This window comes from Aythya ferina (assembly GCF_964211825.1).
Source record: "Aythya ferina genome assembly, chromosome: 4".
Lineage (NCBI taxonomy): Eukaryota > Metazoa > Chordata > Aves > Anseriformes > Anatidae > Aythya > Aythya ferina.
The window spans coordinates 43802073-43820583 of record NC_140300.1 but is presented as its reverse complement, the minus strand read 5'-3'; the positions used below and the strand labels follow the sequence as shown (position 1 = coordinate 43820583).

At 38.7% G+C, this 18511-nt stretch overlaps 1 protein-coding gene across 1 annotated transcript in view; it reads left to right on the top strand.

The window, feature by feature from the left end:
- Positions 1–226: 226 nt before the first annotated feature.
- Positions 227–18511, top strand: part of IQCM (IQ motif containing M) — a gene marked incomplete at its 5' end in the record, with an annotated part of 167004 nt that continues 148719 nt past the window's right edge. The window contains 1 exon segment of the mRNA XM_084517973.1: positions 227–358. Within this exon segment, the coding sequence (XP_084374099.1) occupies positions 227–358 (132 nt within the window).

Sequence of the window (18511 nt, the reverse complement as noted above, 5' to 3'; positions counted from 1 at the left end):
AAAAGAAGTATTTATGTAACAAGTAAAAAACTAAAGTGAACAAGAAGGAGTAAAAGGGTAAAATAAACAGAAAATGAGAAGTAACAGGTAGAGTTTGCCTATGGGGACAGAGAGAGGAGTTAGTGCTTTGCTGGTCTAAGTGTCTTGTGCTTCCTTTGCAGCAGCAGCTGGTGGGGAAGGAAGAAGAGGGAGGCATTGTGTGGAACTGCACTGCAAGGCAAGAGTGATGAAGGCGAGGAGCAAAGAGAAAGGCACTCTGGGCAAAGGGCCGTCCCGGTCGTCAGGTCTGCGGACACGTAAGAAGAGCATGGCCGGCACCTTTGGTGTCCCGGCCGGCTTTGCACTGGGCAACCTCCCTGTAAGCAGGGTTCGGGTCTTTTGCTTTAGTCGGCCTTTTGCCATGCTGCTTCTTTGGCTGCCTCGTGGAAGAGGTGAGGAAGAGGCTTCATGTACAACTGCAAAGAGTAAGTGTTGACAAATTGGTTGTCTGAAATGGAGATATTTTTCAGTCATTTGTATTTAGTGCAATATGGAAAAATGAAGTAGACTGAATAAAGCCAATATTGGAATTTGTTTTTGAAAGCCTTTAAAGTACTGTCAAAACAGTTTTCAATTTTACAGTTTTCGATTGGGAATCTTTGACCCATAATGATCATCTCTCATCAATGCAAACATCTCTTTCCCCTCTGCAAAAAAAAAGTACTCAGAAGAACGGTTTAGACAGTAATTACCAACTTTGCAGCTGTAGCATCACATTATATAGACTCATAACCATCTTCTACTTTAAAATCTGCATGGTGAATCAACACTACTGTCCTGTTTTTTTTCTATGTTTCTTACACCCACAGCTGTATTCCTTAATACCAAAAATATGATTAGACGAGAGCTTGTGATGTCACTGTCATGTCTGTGTCCACTTCAGTATTGTGGTCGTCGTGCTGTGTAAGTGAAGGGTTTACAGCTGCAGTCGGGGGGTATTGTTCTATTGGTGTGAAGATGTGATGCTCAGAGGCAATGGCATTTCAGTGTGGTGTTTCCTATTGGGTAGTAGGGGAAGGTAAAACTAGTGTGGCTACTATATGGTGTGAATGTTGGTGTTCTCCAGCATTCCTTTCTAAATTTTGTGGTAGTAAATGTTGCTGCATTGTTATCATTGTGGTTTGATAGAAGTTGTCTGCTGACAGTGCAGAAGCGTAGCAGTGATGTATTTCATCTTCAGTTGGAACTGCAGGCAAGTCAACGCAAGCATAAGTGGACATAGTGAGCTCAGGTTAGTGAAGGTGGGCTAAAGCCCCACAGGGAAGCAGTGGTGCTGGTGGTGCAAAGCACTGGTGTCTTGCTGAAAATGCACAAAAATGCACTTTTTGTCAATAGAAAGCTCTTGCAGAGTGCAGAGGAAGTCCAGCCTTTGCTGTTACCGCAGCAACAGCCAATGGACAAACTGGGGCTGCACAATGAAACAACATCTTTTATCTGCTTCTGCATCAGATTCATGCTAAATTTGTGCCAAGTGTTAAATGGTCACTGTCCCTACCAAATTAAAAAAAAAAAAAAAAAATTAAACACAAAAACCATGTTTACTAACTGGTCATAAGAGGAGGTAATAGGAGGTGTGACAGACATACTGCATCTGTCCCTGACTTTAGATGAATTTTACGTGTTTTCAACAAGAAGCAAAGGTTTACTTTTCTCTTACCTCTCATTAGCTTGGTAAAAGAGGACATTTTGACAACAGCAACCTCACATGAGCACAGTAAGTCCGAATTTTGTTATTACTGCAGTACCAGTGAATGGACAAACCAGGGCTGCACAACAAAACAACACATGCTGCATCTTCTTGCTTATCAGATTTGTGATTAGAATCATGCCAAGTACTAAATGGTCGATGCATTTTTGATTTACCTTTTGTTTGCAATGTTTCTGCTTCAGTTCAGGGGTTTCAGTACAATCCTCACTTTCCTCAGCTTCAAGCACTTTGGGAAGTTGAAGGAAAACCTCCCATTTGCTTCTTGCTGTTGCATTCCTTTCTTCAATCTCTCTGCACTTCTGATTTGTGTCAGCTGCCGCTATCACACCCTCCCTCCTCCACTGACCTGGGCTCTCTGGTCATGATCCTGAATGGGTACAACCTTTTCTCCTACTTTTCCTAGTGGTTGCCCTAATGGGGCTTTTCCCCTACACCTTTGGGCATTATTGCCAGCCACACAGTAAGTCACAAGTGCGAGAGTAATGTTTTAGAGAAGCTATCATAAAGGTAACCCCTCACAAAAACACTGCCAATTAAAAAATCACTCACAACTAACAAAGAAAAAAAACCAAACACAAAACCACCCTCCTCCTCACCCCCTCAAGTACACCCTAGTCCCTAGTTCTAGGGATCTTAGAGACCAATGGGACCTGATGCAAAATACAAAAATCAACCAAAGCACTGCTAAAAGTAACTGACAACAGGCTACCATGCTGCGACAGTGTAAATAAGGAGAGAACCCTGGATTTAAATGTCTTTTTTTTTTTTTTTTAATTATTTTTTATTTTTTTATTTCAACGAATGCTTTTACACCATATTACATCATTTTGAATAGCTCAGAATAGCAACATGATCTCAAAATCTAGCAAACAGCTTGCCAAAGCAAGATGATATTAATTCCTATGGATACAGAATCTTCCTTCTTTGGTGACAACACTTCATTTTTTCTGTAAAAATAATTATATTCCAGTGCATTTGCTGTTCAGTTTATTGAACCCTGCTGTTCATAACATTTGCCTCTTCCCTGCACAAAACCTCCCCACAATGTAGTATGGTTTTATATCCAGCAACATTTTAAGTAAAATAGTTATATTTTTCATGCAGATTTTTGTAGAAATTACTTTCTAGGTACACACAACTGAACCAAGATGCATGCAAAAATACATTCACTTCCATTCTCAGGTGCAACTGTGCTATCAGCAACATGGTATCATGTTACTGTGTGCAGTCCAAGGATGGTGGTATTCTCATATACAGTCTAACTTAATACAAACAACCCCCCCCCCCTTTTTTTTTTTTTAAAAAAGCAGCAAGAGAAAAAACTGCTATGTTTTATTTGTAAAGTAATCAGAATAGTTAGATGTATAAAAAGAAGCACCATGCACAGAGAATACCAGAAGATCCATCTTCCAAAACATGTTTCTCATTTAGCCTTGCGAGCTGGTCTGTAGGTCCCAACTTGTACGGTAGCTTTGTTTGCAAAGTTAAGGAAGTGGTCAAACCCAGAATGCACTTGGACCAAATGACAGCAATTAAGCTGGATTGCAGAAAGAAATAAGATCCATTCCCATTACAACTCATACTGACTACCTCACAGCCCTTGGGGGTGGGGTAGGGTGGGGACAACACCAAGCATCAGAGAAATAACGTGTTGAAAACAGCTCCAGAGCAGCGTTCAGGGTGCTGGTCTGTTATGAATGCATTTCTGTGAGCTCTTGATAAGTCAAACTTTCATTTAGGAAAAGAGCACATCTGTTGGTTAAAACTCCTCTTCCTGAGAATTTTGGTATGAGTTTGTCTTGCAAAGCAAAACAACATCCTTTGAACTTGGCTAAGTGTTCCCTGTGGTACTTTTAGCCCTTGCACACTGCCCTGCCAGAGAACTGTTGGAATGTTTTTGTGTTATTTTAGTCCTTCTTCTTTCATCCCACATACATACAACTGGAAATTAGAATACAAGTCCAATGTGGTTAATATAGAAATTAGCAATGAGGAATAATGTCCTCAGGACTGGTGGAAGTCCTGGTGACATTAATTATTTTGCTTACAATCCATCTTTCTAAGATTCTGTTTTTCAGAGCTCTTGGAGAATGAAATTCCTATACCTTGGGTCTGTTCCTCATCAAAGGAATGATCTTGGCTCTGATCACTTCCAGCACCTTTTCCTTTCATGCTAGGGATAGTGACTGTACTATTCTAAACACAGAATGAATGACTGTCAAAGCACTGGGATACACCCAGAGATCTAATTGTCCTAGTTGAAAACTTGGCAAGAGCATACTGCAGCCCTCTTCAGCCCTTTATGTCTGGTTTTCTTCCCATGGGAAGCAAGGTGTGTGGAAAAGCGTAGAAGGAGCCAGGAACATTTGTGAAAACCTGTCTTGAAATGGGGTCAGGATGCAGACAGAGCCTGCAGCTAGACCAATGGGCTGGGAAGGGCTTCCAGACTCTCCAGTTTAGATATAGGAAATGTTGTATGTAAGAAAATACGAACTTAATGCTAGAAGCATGTACAAGGAATGTGACAATTGGGAGTCTTTTTTAACAGAGGCAAAAGCTTATGGAATTTTATCAGAAATAGAAGAAGTAAGTCACTGTTTCAGTTTGTCCATGGCTCACCATTTAAAGTTATCTCAGTAATTTGAGATTGTTTAACACAGAACTCATGGGTTACTTTCCAAGGTCCTCTCACTTAGCACAGGGATTTAGTAATGGATTGCTTGTGGAAATCAGGATTTGATGGAAAATGGAAGGGTGACTTAACTAGATATTCTGATAAGCTTTGCTTCTTAAGAAATCATAGCATTAGCGGGATACATTTCCAAGTCAGTCAACGAGACAACTTCCATATAGTCATTGGGATGCCAGATAATTCACATTAGTATACTTGTTTTTTTCCAAATCTAGGTCATATCAATCACGGAGCAGCATGAAATTTTTTGTTAATCACATGTATCCTATTTCAGCCTCTCTTCCGCCATGCTAACAATAAGGGAAAGGAAGAGCAGATCTGTGGCTAAGGGCTGTTAGATACATTAAACTTTTCTCTAGTAACCAGGTGCAGAATTCAGACGCAAAGCTACCATGATTCCAGAGCTTTGCTTCCAAAATCTGTTCGGTGCGAAATTCTGTCCCAGCAAGAGTGTTTCACTCTCTTGTAGGCCTGTCTGACTTTTCAGTAGGAATAATCAGACCTTTCAAAATAAATTACAGCATTTGGAAGCTATAAAGAATTGGCTTCTGCCCTTCTGCCTCGTTTCTCCCCCCCTTTTTGTTTCATGCTGTTCTTCTCGTTGATGCCTGACCAGAGTCAATTCCCGAATGTCTCATGTTTATTCACTAGGCTGCTGACGATAATCACAATGAAATCTCAGTAGCTTTCAGTTAGGGAAGTGTTATTTTTTCTGAAGGCATTTCTATTCCAAGTTACTGCATATGATATCTTAGGCCGTGATCTTATGAACATTATACTCGATGCCAGGAGGAGTCAGGCTGGTGAAGTCAAGCACGTACATAAATGCTGGCAGGATTTGTTCTTTCCTAAGCATAACACTGTAATAATTTAACAAAGTATGTCACACATGTAATGAGTGTTTATCAGGCCCACACAGAACAGCTGTTGGTATGTTAGAACTGTAATACATAAAAAATATCTGTGCCAAAATGTGTTTAAGCATGGCTGCATATGGCAGGTGAAGGCTTTTGGAAGCATCCAACATGCATTGTCTTGCAAAGTAAGCTAGAATACACTGCTGGCGTGCTCGTGTGTGATTAAAGTTTGGGGATTTCAGGACTGCATCTTGCCCCAGTTGCAAAAATAAAAATTAGTCCAGGTTCATTACAGTAAAGTGAGCTCCTGTCTGCCACCTTGTGTAACAATATCTAAAATACAAAATCGGATATTTAGAGGAAAACCGGTAACAATGGTTGTCTGCTTTTAGAAATAAGTGCTGTACTTTAGTATCACTGAGGGGTGGATTCCCTAGGAAAAACACTCAACATTAGGAAACGTAGGGAGAAGGGCATGCATACACACTGTGAATCCATAATGATTAGGAAAATCAAATTAAGATATTCCTGCATAGTGAAGCAATAAACGAAACACAGGTAATCTACCATGCTAACAGATCAGTCCAGATCCTGGGTGAGAGGAACTAGAAGTCTGTTTTTGCTTCCAAAAGGGATAAGGACATCCTATCTCTTTTCTCTAAATCATTGGTAACCTTAATTTCTTGTTCTCACAGTGGTGTGAATTTACCTCTGTCTGGGATATTACACTTAAACCTGTGGTGCATAGGTTTAAAGTGATTTTTCCTTGTTTTGTTCTAGGCTCTAATTTGTAAAACTTGTGAATTCTAACTGCGCAGTGCCACAGTGAGCTTCTGCTAATCTGCTCTTTATATCTTGCTTCCAAAGTAGTCTAGATGGTATCATCTGAGATCTTTTTTTCTTGTCCCCAAGATACATTTCCTGCTTCTATTGTTGTAGATTGAATGGACTCTGCACCTCTCTGTATAGCTGCGTTCCCAGCTATTGGTCCTTAGAGCTACCACCAGCTTTAAACGAGCTCAACATCCAGGCAGAGATGTGAGATGCTGGATGTCCTTGGCTCACACTGAAATCAGAAAAGGAGAAGGACTCTGAGGCCCAAGTCTCTGAAGGCTATTTAGTTCTCCAGACTTAAGCTTCTGATCCCCCGTAGATTTCAATGATGAATTAGCCATCTAATTCTGAGTCATTCAGACAACTTCAGCTGATATTACTTGCTTAAGTAATCTAGCAAAGGCTGTGGGACTGCATGACTAAATAAGGTGAAGTCTGTGGCTGTATACTGGTAATACTCAAACAAAGACACAAGTTGTCTACTTAGCTAAACTACCTTTGTTCAATATCTAAAACCCTTACCAATGCTTAAAAAGGCAATTAAATGAACGTAAAATCAAAACCAAGATACGCTAATCTAAAATTAGAAAACTAATTAGAGCTGTATTTCCTGGTTCCGAAGGGGAAAAGTTTGCCACCAGATTGAGAGAACCATGAAAACTTTCTCAATTAATAAATTATTCCAAGATAATCTTGAAAACTAGTGTACTTAAAATTTATCTTTAAAGATTTGTTTCTTTATAATGGTGATATTAAAGTAGGGTTTTCTTAAAAAAGCCTACTTTAAAAAAGCAACTTATTAAAGTTGTCTTTTCTTATGTAATATTGTTATACATGTACATGTATGTAGTGGCATGTACAAGAAAATCTTCAGGGTGAGTTTTCTGTGACACTCCAACTTTAAACGTTTAACTCCCTGAAGTTACACATCTACTCCAACCTCCTCATCTAGATTGCCTCATTAGTCAATAGAGAGAAATAAACAACTCCAAAATGTGTTTTTTGCCCTCCTATAAAAGATGGAACGAGTCGCAATTTGCAAGTTCTCTTCCTTCTGTTGTCTGTGGAGGGGAGTCTGGTCAGCCTGGCTGTTAGCTCTGGCACATGACTTTTCAGCAACTGATGTTTGAAAGCAGAAAAATTGCTCTTTTCTATAACACTGAAACCGTTTTTCTATAACATTGTCACTGTTTTTCCCCAAACAAAGAATTCATACTGTAACATTGAAACCTAGAGTTTTTAAAATGCTAAGAAATCTCTACCATCCCGACAACACAAGACTTTGGAAATATCTAAAGTGATGTGGGAGTAGGTTAAAATCAAAGACTTGAAGATAAATGTGTCTGTCCCCCAAATGTAAAAGCTACAATTCCTGCCTGTATCCATAATCCTTGGTGTAAGTTCTGAAAAATGCAAGAAGATAAAGTAGGAAAAAGTATTTCATTTATGTAGAAATGCTAGAATGGCTAAAAGATGAACAGAACCTTGTAAAATCAACCCCCTTAACACCAACCAACTTAATGAGCATTATCTCTGAACTGATCTATTCATTACTGCTGATCGAAATCTTGTACTTGCAGTATGTATACTGCCAGACATTCTACACCCCCAGAGTCGCCCTGTGCTATCATCCTACACTGAAAGTTTACACTTCCTCAGTCTGCTCTAGTTTATATCAAATGTAGATTATTAAGTTATACACAGGGGAACAGGTGGGTGGAGCAGCTGGCATGAGAAGTGAGCAGCCTGACAACAGAAAAAAATCAGGGTAGATTGCAGCACAAAATTTTTTCCTAGGAAATTGCAAATTTTACAATCTGTTCATGAGAATTGATGATACAGCTCATGTGCCAGGTAACAAGTCTAGGAGACTCTAGACTTCACTGGAAGCAGACTATTCAAGACCTTCAAAGATCTTGTTAGTTTTGGCTTCAGTCTATTACGTTATATCATGCAATCCTACTCATTCTGGAAAGCAATTCTTTATGAATTTCATAAGGAGATTGAAAAGGTCACAGTAGTTTTTCAGTCTTAATTAACTGACTGAATGATTTACTGTATTTCTCATTACAGATTAAGTTTTAAGGATGTCTCTGAACTCTTGAATTGTGTAGGATTTCAGGGGGAGGTTGTCTTTGTTTCCATTCACTGACATGACAACATCAGTTTGTGCTGGTTCTCATGTACCAGGTAAAGCAAGCTAATCAAGTGGATAAAACTCATCTGTTTTAGGTGCAGCGTGGAGGGTGACCTAGTAGAATGAAACATTCCTGATCCAGAAACATTGAACGTTTAGACTAGCATGACCAGGCATAGCCAAGGAGAATGTAGTGACAGTCAGGACAATCTGATAAGGCCAAAGTGGCAAAACTTCTACAGTAAGGAAGTTAGTAGATGACTGGAGGAAGCGGGTGAGATGATCAGAGCTGGAAAGAAAGATAAACCACCAGGTTATTATCAAATATCATGGCAATTTAGGCTGTCTCATGTATCAGTTACTAGGGAACCCAGACCAAAGCAGCCTCTTGGTTAGGCCGCTGTCTTAGGAGACAGCAGAGCAAGGTCTTACCTCTGTGAGCTCTCTGTTCGTCTCTCCCATTTTAACTTGAGAAACTTTCTCATGAAAATTTCATTAAAGCACATACATTTCTGTGCAAAGTTGCAGTTCTGACAAATCAGCATTTTTCAATGAAAAGCGTTTAATCGAGACATTTCCAGCCAAGTCTAATTATAGCATCCTCTTTAAACAGGGTTTCAGACAGCACTTCAAAAAGAAACACAATGAAACATCCATTATTGCTAGGTTTTTCATATTACTCAAATTACAAGAAACAATTACGTATGTCGTAAATGATATCTTGATAAGCGTTTGACATGCCACTGAATAACATTTGGTGGTGCGAGTTTCTACCATGTCTCCTTTAAATTCAAACTTCCTTCTAGTTCATATCTGAATTACAGTTGAACAGAAGCCAAAGTTCGTTCAGCATAAATTCAATTAAGAAATGTAAACATTTGGAGCCCTTCTTTAGAGGAGGAAAGAGTGAAGAAAAAAAAAAAAAGAAGAAAAAAAGTTGTCTGTGGGAAAGATGCATGGGGACCACAAGGAGAGAGGTATTTTTCTCTGGAGGAAAGAATCAGTAGTAACTTTTGACATGGACACAGTGACTTGTTACTGGAGGCAGCAGGTTTCTTGCTTATGACAGAAGACAGCCAGCTGTGTATTAGAGAAAAGTAATTCAAGTGTTTGTACAGTCACAGGGAACAGTATGCTGTTAATGGCAGGAGAGCATGCTTAGCTTTTGGAATTTTTTTTGGCTGTTGTGAAACATGTAGTGAACACTGGTTTCAAACAAAAGTGTTTTTGTTGTTGACATGCTGCTTCTCACAGGCTTTTGTAGAAGAACTTGCAAACTCCTGCTATAATCTGAGAGCCCACAGTAAATTTTACAGGAGCAAAGGTAAAGAGAAAAACAACAATGATAATGGAGAATAAAGCCAAAAAAGGGCTTAGTAGAAAGTAGAAAGGGCTTAGTAGAATGTAGAAAGTATGGATCTACACATTTTAAGGTACACTTAATCTGGTAGCGTGGAGATAGTGTAGTGGTCCTAAACCTGCACTGGCAAAAACTGGATAGTACATGCAAAGGCCAACACATTTCTGACTCACTGTCTAGAGTCTGGTAAAGCAAATGACAGCTGGTGGTGTTCTTAATATCAGCTTCAGATCCAAGGAAACCAGCTGAAGCATGTAGCTCAGAAAATTCATTACCCATTTTAAAAGTTTGAAGGGGATGTGAAGAAAGTTCAAGAAGGACGTTGGCTTCTGAACACTTAGCTCTTTCACAAGCTTTGGGAGTTGTAGTCTTATATAATAGTGCATGCTGGGAATATTTACAGCTTAAAGGTCTTTTGAAAGCTTGGCTTATACAAGGTGTGGATTCCAAGCAAACAGACAAAAGTCTCTAACTGAGATAGACAAAGCAAAAATAAAACAACAAACAAAACCCAAAACCAACTCCAATACCAATAGGTGCTTTGCTTGAATGCTTGAAATATATATATCTGCCTTTTTTTTGTTTTAGTTAAATATATTGATTGAAAAGAATGAGAAGCTTCTGCAAATGCCATCAAGAGATAATGACAAACTATGGGGTTCCAACATTCTGGTTAGGGATGGACATTGATTTGGGGTATACAATGGCAAAATGAATCTGTAGTGCAGCACTTCTCTGCCCACACTTGAAAGAGGAGGCTTATTCCAATGTGGTCTGGGAATAGGCTTTTTTTTTTTTTTTTTTTTTTTTTTTTTTTTTTAATTATGTTGTCAGTGTTGCTAGGATTAGACAGTATTTAGAAAGCATGGCCTGGGGCCTCTGAGAAGTCTCAGCATCTGTACTTGGGTGACCAGCTGGAAGATAATTGCAGGCTCAAAAAGGTGGTGTTGGGATGGCCACAATTATGAGGTCATTTTGGGCTGTAGGAAAGCTTTCTGTGCTGGAACTGGCCAGTAGGCAGCGTTTTACAGCATATTCATTCATAAACCAATTTTGGTTTTTAGATAATTCCTGGGCAGCTACTCAGAAGAGCAAGATTGATATTATCACTCAAATGTCAGATGGATTTAGAAGATATCAATATATTGTAGTTATCTGTTTTGTGGCATCAGTGCTGTGTTAACAAGAAGTGTGTTTTATCTGCTTTTAAATGTAACTTAACCAGAAAAAAAAATAATCTGAATCTAGATATGTGTACTTTAGCACATGCCTAACCTCAGTGGAATTGTACAGAAACAGCTGAACCAAATCTGTTTGATAGCTCAGAGGTTTATTCTTAGCTTTTGAAAGGGTGGGGCTGGTTCATCTCTGAGGAATTTATTGTAGAGTTACTCTCATGGATCCAGAAGCAAACTGGCTTCTCACTGCTATACTGTCCCTCTCCTATATAGTGTTTTGATAGTAGACCTAGCCCTTCATAATTCCTTGCATGTGGGTATCAATTATTACTGAGGCAGACTCCATGAGGATTTGAGCTTGTTTGGGACTTTATTTTGGGATTACATGGAGAGCAGACATTTTTCAGAGAAACAGGATGATCTTTATAAACAAGGCAGCTTTTGTTAGTTTATTGGAACACAGCGTTTCAAGGTCCTTAAGTCAGAATGGAAAAGCAGAGCTCATATGCACGTCCATATTGACAGCATGATATTTCCACACCATTAACAGCTCTTCAGAGCTCCTTAACACCACACAATGTTCATTTTCTACATGCTGACTATGTCAGTAAGAATTCAACCCTTCAGTGCCACCCTCCAGTGAAAACATACTTACCTTCTTTGACGGTGTAAATAGGGCTTCATTTTCAAGAAGAGTCTGCTTCTCAGAAGAAACCTGTCCGTGAACCTGAGCATGTGCTGCTGATCTCTTTCCCTGGTACTCTGCTTAAATGCAGTATGAATACATGCCTGAATCTTCCCTGAATTATGGCCCTTGCTGTTATTGGCAAGAATAGCAGTTCTATTATTTTAGTATTTTTTTTCTTTCTTGTGCTTGCTTTGATCTTCCAGATCGTGCTCTGCTGTATCTTCCAGAAGGTTGTCTTCATTTATAATTAACTGACCAAGCATTGTCAAAGCATAGTTGTATCCTCTCTGCTTTGCAGATGGGAAACTCAAACATCAGCAGAAGAGAATTGTCAATGGTGACAAAAAAGTCTTTGGTCACCTACAGAAATAGAAATCAGCCTTATATCTAGCCTGACATTATTAGGTGCTAAAAGGAAATGAGAATGAGTTTGTCTATTTTGTGTCCTCGGATGAGACAGGAGCCTTCTTGCTCTTTAACTTTATTTTCAGAATATGTGACTGTCCTTGATGATTAAAGCCCACACTTGAAGATTGATGTCATCTTTGGTCTTTTTTTGGCCACGATAATATGGCTGAATTTACTACCCTGTGCATCTTTTAGATATATATTTTGCTTTTTTAGGTTTTCAGTGTTGGAAACAGACATAGTATGGATGAAAATTGGCAGAAAAACATGAAAAGCTTCAGGATTTTGAGTCAGGTGGCAGAACATTCGGGAAGCTTCTGGCACACTACAGATGGTTGATATAAACTGTTGTGGCAGAGCGGCTCTGCCAGGAACCCCATGGAGTTTTTCTAAAGTAAACTTTTAAAAATACACAGAATATTAAAGCAGGAAAAAAATAATATCATTTGAAAACACAGTTAATATGTTACTGTGCTGTTGTGCAGTTCCATATAGCTTCCTCAATTCCTTTCCCAATTCCACCCTCTATGAGCTTCATACGCTTTTTTCAAACGAGTCATGTAGCTGGTCGGGGGGATATAACAGACTACGTCAAGAGCTGAACCGAACAGCAAATTTGTAGATACTTTCATATTTACAAACGAACTATGAATACTATTAAAGAGAAAAAGCATAGTTTTACATATGCCAGATTAGAGGCTTTTGAAGTGCACTTAATAGATATATATTTTTTAATATTTATGTAAAATCTGTGTAAAACTTAATATGTTCGTATATAAGAATATACACACAAATATTATGTAAGATAAGTTCTATCATATTAAATAACTAAAGTAAGTGTATTATGATATATAAAGTAAGTGTATTATGATATATAGTGTCAAACTCTTGGCAGAAGGATTGAGAATAAGAGAAGACCCATTTGTCTAATACGAACACTCCAGCATATATTATTTCCTCCTTTTTTATTTTAACAAAGGTTTTTAGAGTTTTGTTTTGTTTTGTTTTAACAAAGGAAAAAAATGTTCTTAAGAGGAAAACAACCTTCAACTGAAAAATTTCTAGGTACACAGACCAAATTAGATTAATAGAGTTTGGGAATTTGATTAAAAAAAAAAAAATTAAAAAATATTGCTCTATTTCTGCATTTATTGGAATTGTGATCAATGGTGCTTGGCAAATCTTAGCTGACAACTGATATTTCAAGAGGAAACCTGTATCCATAAAAATTGTGTTAGATCCTTGATCATTTTTTACTTCCCTTAATAGCTTAAGAAATTAGCATTTAGAGATGTCAGTCAAAACACATATATTTTTAAAAAAGTGATAAAGGCATCCCAAGCTGTGATTTATCTCTTCATGTTTCCTTTGTACACTACTGAAAAAAAAAAGTAAATAATGTTTAGGCAGTTTAGGTAGTGGCTAAAGCTTTCCATCTCCAAATATTTCTTTATATCCATTTCCAAATAATTTAGTTGTCAAAATAAGAGATTCACCTTTTGTACTAGTAAGACAATCCTCTAAAATGAAACAACATCCTCTCAAGTTCAAAACATTGCATATAATCTGTATTTTTCTACAGCATTTTGATGTGAAGTTTTCCTCAAGATTTCATTAAACTAGGTCATAAAGGAGGGCAAACCGAGGTTATCTGGCCTAATTTGATTGTCTCTAAAAGCAATACATCTGTTGAATTTTCAATGAGTTTTTTTGCCCTCTGCACCTCGGCCTTTCAATCTTGTGAAAGAAGTAGTTGTTCTGTCTTTAAGGCCAAGTCACGGGGAAGTCAGAAGAAAAATTCCATGTGCTTGAGGCTGGGCTTCTTGGGTCAGAGTATATGGATCTGTATTGGGAATTAATTTATAAGTTCAGTAGAATAGTTTTTGAGATTAGACTATATCATACCTAGGGATACCTGTTGTTTTTTTTTTTTTTTTTTTTCCCCCCCCCCCCCTTTTCTTGAAAAGAAGTCTAAGTCAGACAGCATGACGTATTATTCTTCTAAGAATGGACACAAAACGTGGAAGATCTCATAAGTGCATTACTGACGTAACACGAGGAGTTAAGGTAAAACTTGACTGATTACTAATTACATACAAGTAGCAGCAGTCGCATGCCTTTTCCATGGGTATGAGTGCTATGTCATGCATATTTGATTATCTTCTAGAATGGACCTGAGTAGGAAAAAACATACACCATAATAGATACAGTAACCTATTCTCATTGTAAAATTAGGTCTAATCATCCTATGAATTACTATAATGTGCCATTTGTGGTGAATCTATCTGTGAAGCCATATTCTTATGCTTCAGCTTTAAGACTGTTAGACTTGTATGTTATTTTTGTTGTTGTACCTTTCCACTACCACAGCAACAATTTTGCTATTCTCAGCTCATAGTAATTGTGAGAAAATCAAATTCCATCTGTTTTTGCAGAATGAAATCTGAATAAAACTTCACTTGTTAAACATCACTTTTTTCCACTCCAGGGCTGGTTGAGCAAACTGGGGTCTGGTGGTGGTGTACAAAGTAAACAAACTGTCCAGCTAGTGAGAAATACACATGGTCACTCAGTGTCAAAGCTAATTATATTGACTCCAGTTTTGCAGTATTAAACATTTATACACCTTGCAGGGGCAAATAGAGGATTGCTCATTTCACTTGATTTATTCTGCATGTAGAACTTGAACAGCAACTATATTTTAAAAATACGACCCTTGAATTTGCTAGCCATAACTAGCCAAGAGCACTGATCTTTTCAGTTTTCATAGGTTAAAACTGTTACCATTTTGTAGTAGGGAGCCTGAATGGGTTTTCATAACAATATGCATATTAAAAAAAATCATTATATCATTTACTCATGCAGTGGTGTAACACTGTTGAGATCAGGTCTCTCAGAAGGAAATGTGAAAAATCTCAACACAGAATGAGTAGAGTAAGTAGAATAAAATTAGTAGCTTTTGCTTACCCTGCAAGAAATACCTCTATTATTTTCTTTTTATCTTTTTGGAATGTAATAAGTTAATTTAGCAATTAGGCAGATTTTCTATGGTGAAACCAATATGTCACTTACAGAAACTACTCTTTCACTCAAGCCATGAATGTTTCTGAAAGCTCATTTGTGGCCCCATGCTACACAGTTGTAGGGCTCATCAGGAAATCTAGTTAAGTTTCAATTTCAATAGTGTTTAGGAATACATCAAAGTAAGAGATTTATTGTTACAAAAATTGGCAAAATGTAGTGTCTGCATCTTTCCCCACAGTCTTCCTTTCCCCTTCTTTTGTCTGCTTGCTTTTCTATGGCTTGTTGTTATTGAATAATGATAGTTTAGTTTCCACTGCAAAAACTTGAGGGGAGATCTAAGACCTTTCTATTTGCTATGAATTCTTTAATCAAGATGACATGTTACTGCTCCAGGCCAATCCTGTTGGCCTGGAGCAGTGATTTTGGCTGTTGTGTGCTCCTCAGGACACCTGATGCTGTAAACATTACTTTGCTTCTTCATGGGCAATTTTTTCAGTGACTTTCCTGTGCCTTGTTACTCCTATGAGACGCTCTTAGACTTTTCACAAGCATTTACGCTATTTGCAGTACCAGGAAGCAAGACTAAATTCTCTTCCTCATCTCTTTAGAAATGTACCACTGAATTCAGTGAGATCTCTGAAAACAGGATCTGTCTCTAACACCTTGACAGAGCAAGAATTTCAGATGCGACCTGTAAAACTCAGGGAGGCCTCCAGTCTCCCTGCTTCACAGGCAAGTGAAAATCAGGATGTTTCCACTCACCTATATTTTGCTGACTCTGTTTTGTACCTATCCTCTCTACCAGTGGCAAAAATGGAAAATCAAGACTTAACAACCACTTATTTCATGGCCACTTCAGCAGGCCCATCAGAATTCTGCAGCTGCTCTCCATTCAGGGCTCATCAAACACCTCTCCCTTCACAGTTTCTCAAACGCCTCCACCTCAGCATTTCAAGTAACTCAAGCTGCTTCCTTTCTTGCTTGCTCTCCTGCTTGTGTGCCAAAAACAGAAAGCCTTTATGAAGGGCTTCCCCGTCAATCATCCTGAAGGCCTCTTTGGAGGTCTGATTAGTATTTGCAGCCTATGTTCAGAAACAGGCTAAATCTATCTGGTACAATTTATACAAAGAGGGTATGAGGGAAGGGAACGATTTAACCAAAGGGTGAAGTCTTGTTTCTGTGCTGCAAGATATGTTATCATCTCTGTGAGCAGTGAGATATTTTCAGACTGTAAAGAGTTTTGCATGCAGGAATTTAAGATATGCTATGTCATTTGGGATTGTTAAGGCTTGCCTTTACAGCAGTACCTGAGAAGTGGGGTAAATTAGCCTGTACTGGAACTTGAGGCTGCTCTGTTGGAACTGCTGCTGTGGCATTGGTAATTTGCAGTGGACTTAGACGTGCCTACAGCCTGTACAATTGTATCAGTGCAGATATTCCCTTCATCCTTCTAAGCCCATACAGACTGGATAAAGCAATTCAGAGGAAAGAAAATGTCTTCTGTGATGTGACATGTGCTCTGGATCCCACACCTTATGATTTCACAAAAATATTAAAAATTGAATTCTGTTAATTCAGAAGAATGGAGAATGGTGAATGCTGAATAAGCCTTTCAGAGGCAGAGCTGGAGGCTTGAGAGATGGACAAGGCATGGGGAGAAAAGCTACCCTGCACTACCTGTCTGGGTAGGCTGCAGCTTGGCCAGCCTTACCTGCTAGACTTCATCCAACCAGAAGTGAATGACAATGCACCTGGCTAACAAACCAAACAACAAAAAGCAAGAGGAATAAATGACTTATTTGTGATGCTGAAGGGATCAGCTTGCATGCTGAAGGGTGAGATTTTATTTGGGTATACTTCTTTATTCAGACAATCCTGGTTAACCCAATAACCTTACTAAAACTACACTTACTTGAGTGCCTTATCTAACCTGTTGTGCTGTAAACTTTGCTTAGAAATCAGGCTGCAGAAAGTTGATAGTTCCTGATTTAATTATAAAGCAACTATTGGAGCAAAGTACACAGACCTAAGGCTGCCTGCCAGCTCCAGGTGCTGCTGAGCAACCTCTGCAGAGCCAGAGTGGTGGTGGCCATGGAACTGCTCCTCCTCACAGCCATGCTCAGCAGAAGCTGGCTGCTGTCAGGTAATGGGGACTGTTGCTTCTCCTTTCTCCAGAGGTTTCGCAAGCAGCTGAAGCAAACGATTTGGGGAGCAGCATAACGTTTAAACAGAACAAATAGTTGAAGAAAGAAGAGTGAGATGAGAGATAGTTACTTGGATACAGCAAGAGCCAACACAACAGAAGGAAGGGTTGGGAGGAGGGGCAAAGGAGAAACAACAGGAGGCATTTAAGGGCTGGAAGGATCTGTGTTTTCAGTGCTTGTGCACCTAGTGGCAAGGCAGTTCTATTACATTTACTGATCCAGAAACACTTTCAGTACATTAGTTATACAACTCTTTTATTCTTCCCCTTCCAGTCAGTTCCTCTTTCTTGGGGTTTCATGTTTATCTGTTTATCTTCTATCATATCTTTTTTTTTTTTTTTTTTTTTTTTTTTTTTTTTTTTTTTACTCTGTATTTGTTTCTTCTGTTATATTTTATACAAAGTGAGGGCACTACTATTTTCAAGAAACAGTAATTCCTTTGCGGCAACAGGAGCACTTGATACATCTGGTTGCTACTGCTGATTTCACCTGTCTGGTGCCTTGCTACAGGGGTTGTTACTTCGTCTGCACACCTGGAAGATTTTTTGTCATAATCACAAAGGCTGCAGACACTGATAGCAATGTTCCCTCATGAGCAAAAGAAGCCTTCACAGGACCATTCTTGATCAGAATACACAGGGAAAAAAAAAAAAAAAAAAAGCATTTTGCAGGCTGATTTCTGTAGAAGTGCTGGGTTTAGTTCCATTTCAGAGATGGAGGGAAATGCTGTTGGACTGCTCAGCTCAAATTTTCCCTGTTTTTCCTTGCCATCCATGTGGCAGATTTATGTAGCTAAATTATTCCAGGGAGTCAGGCCACAGAAACAATTGATCATATGAATGAATATAAAGTGAACAAGCTAATTTGTGATGACTTTACCATGTATAGTTCAGATAACTACAGTAGTTCACAGGGATATGAGTTACCCTAGAGCAGATGTCATGTTCTCAATGTATACTGTGGTTGCTAGTGGTACCTATATTGTATAGGTTGAAATTACATAGCATATTGTTTACTGTTGTTATATTTCTATTTTCACTTGCATGTGCAGACTTATCTTTCAGCTCAGCAATAGGTTGTGCAACTTCCTTTTTGGTTTCATACAGCATTTCTAATGGAAGTCTCCCAAAACATATCCCTAGAAGGAAATGCATCCTAAGGACTTATGCACGAATGCATTTGCCATTACAGTAGGTTTTGCAGGGTAACTTCTTGGTGCTGGTTTGTTACTGCTTTGCAGCAATGAGCAGTTATGCAGACAAGATACCTTAGTAGGTTTCTTTTCTGTGAGATGCTACATACCAACATGAAGGAGGGCTCTCAATCTGCACTCAGGATTTGACATCACCGTTGCACTGATACAATATGATTTTTTTCAGTCC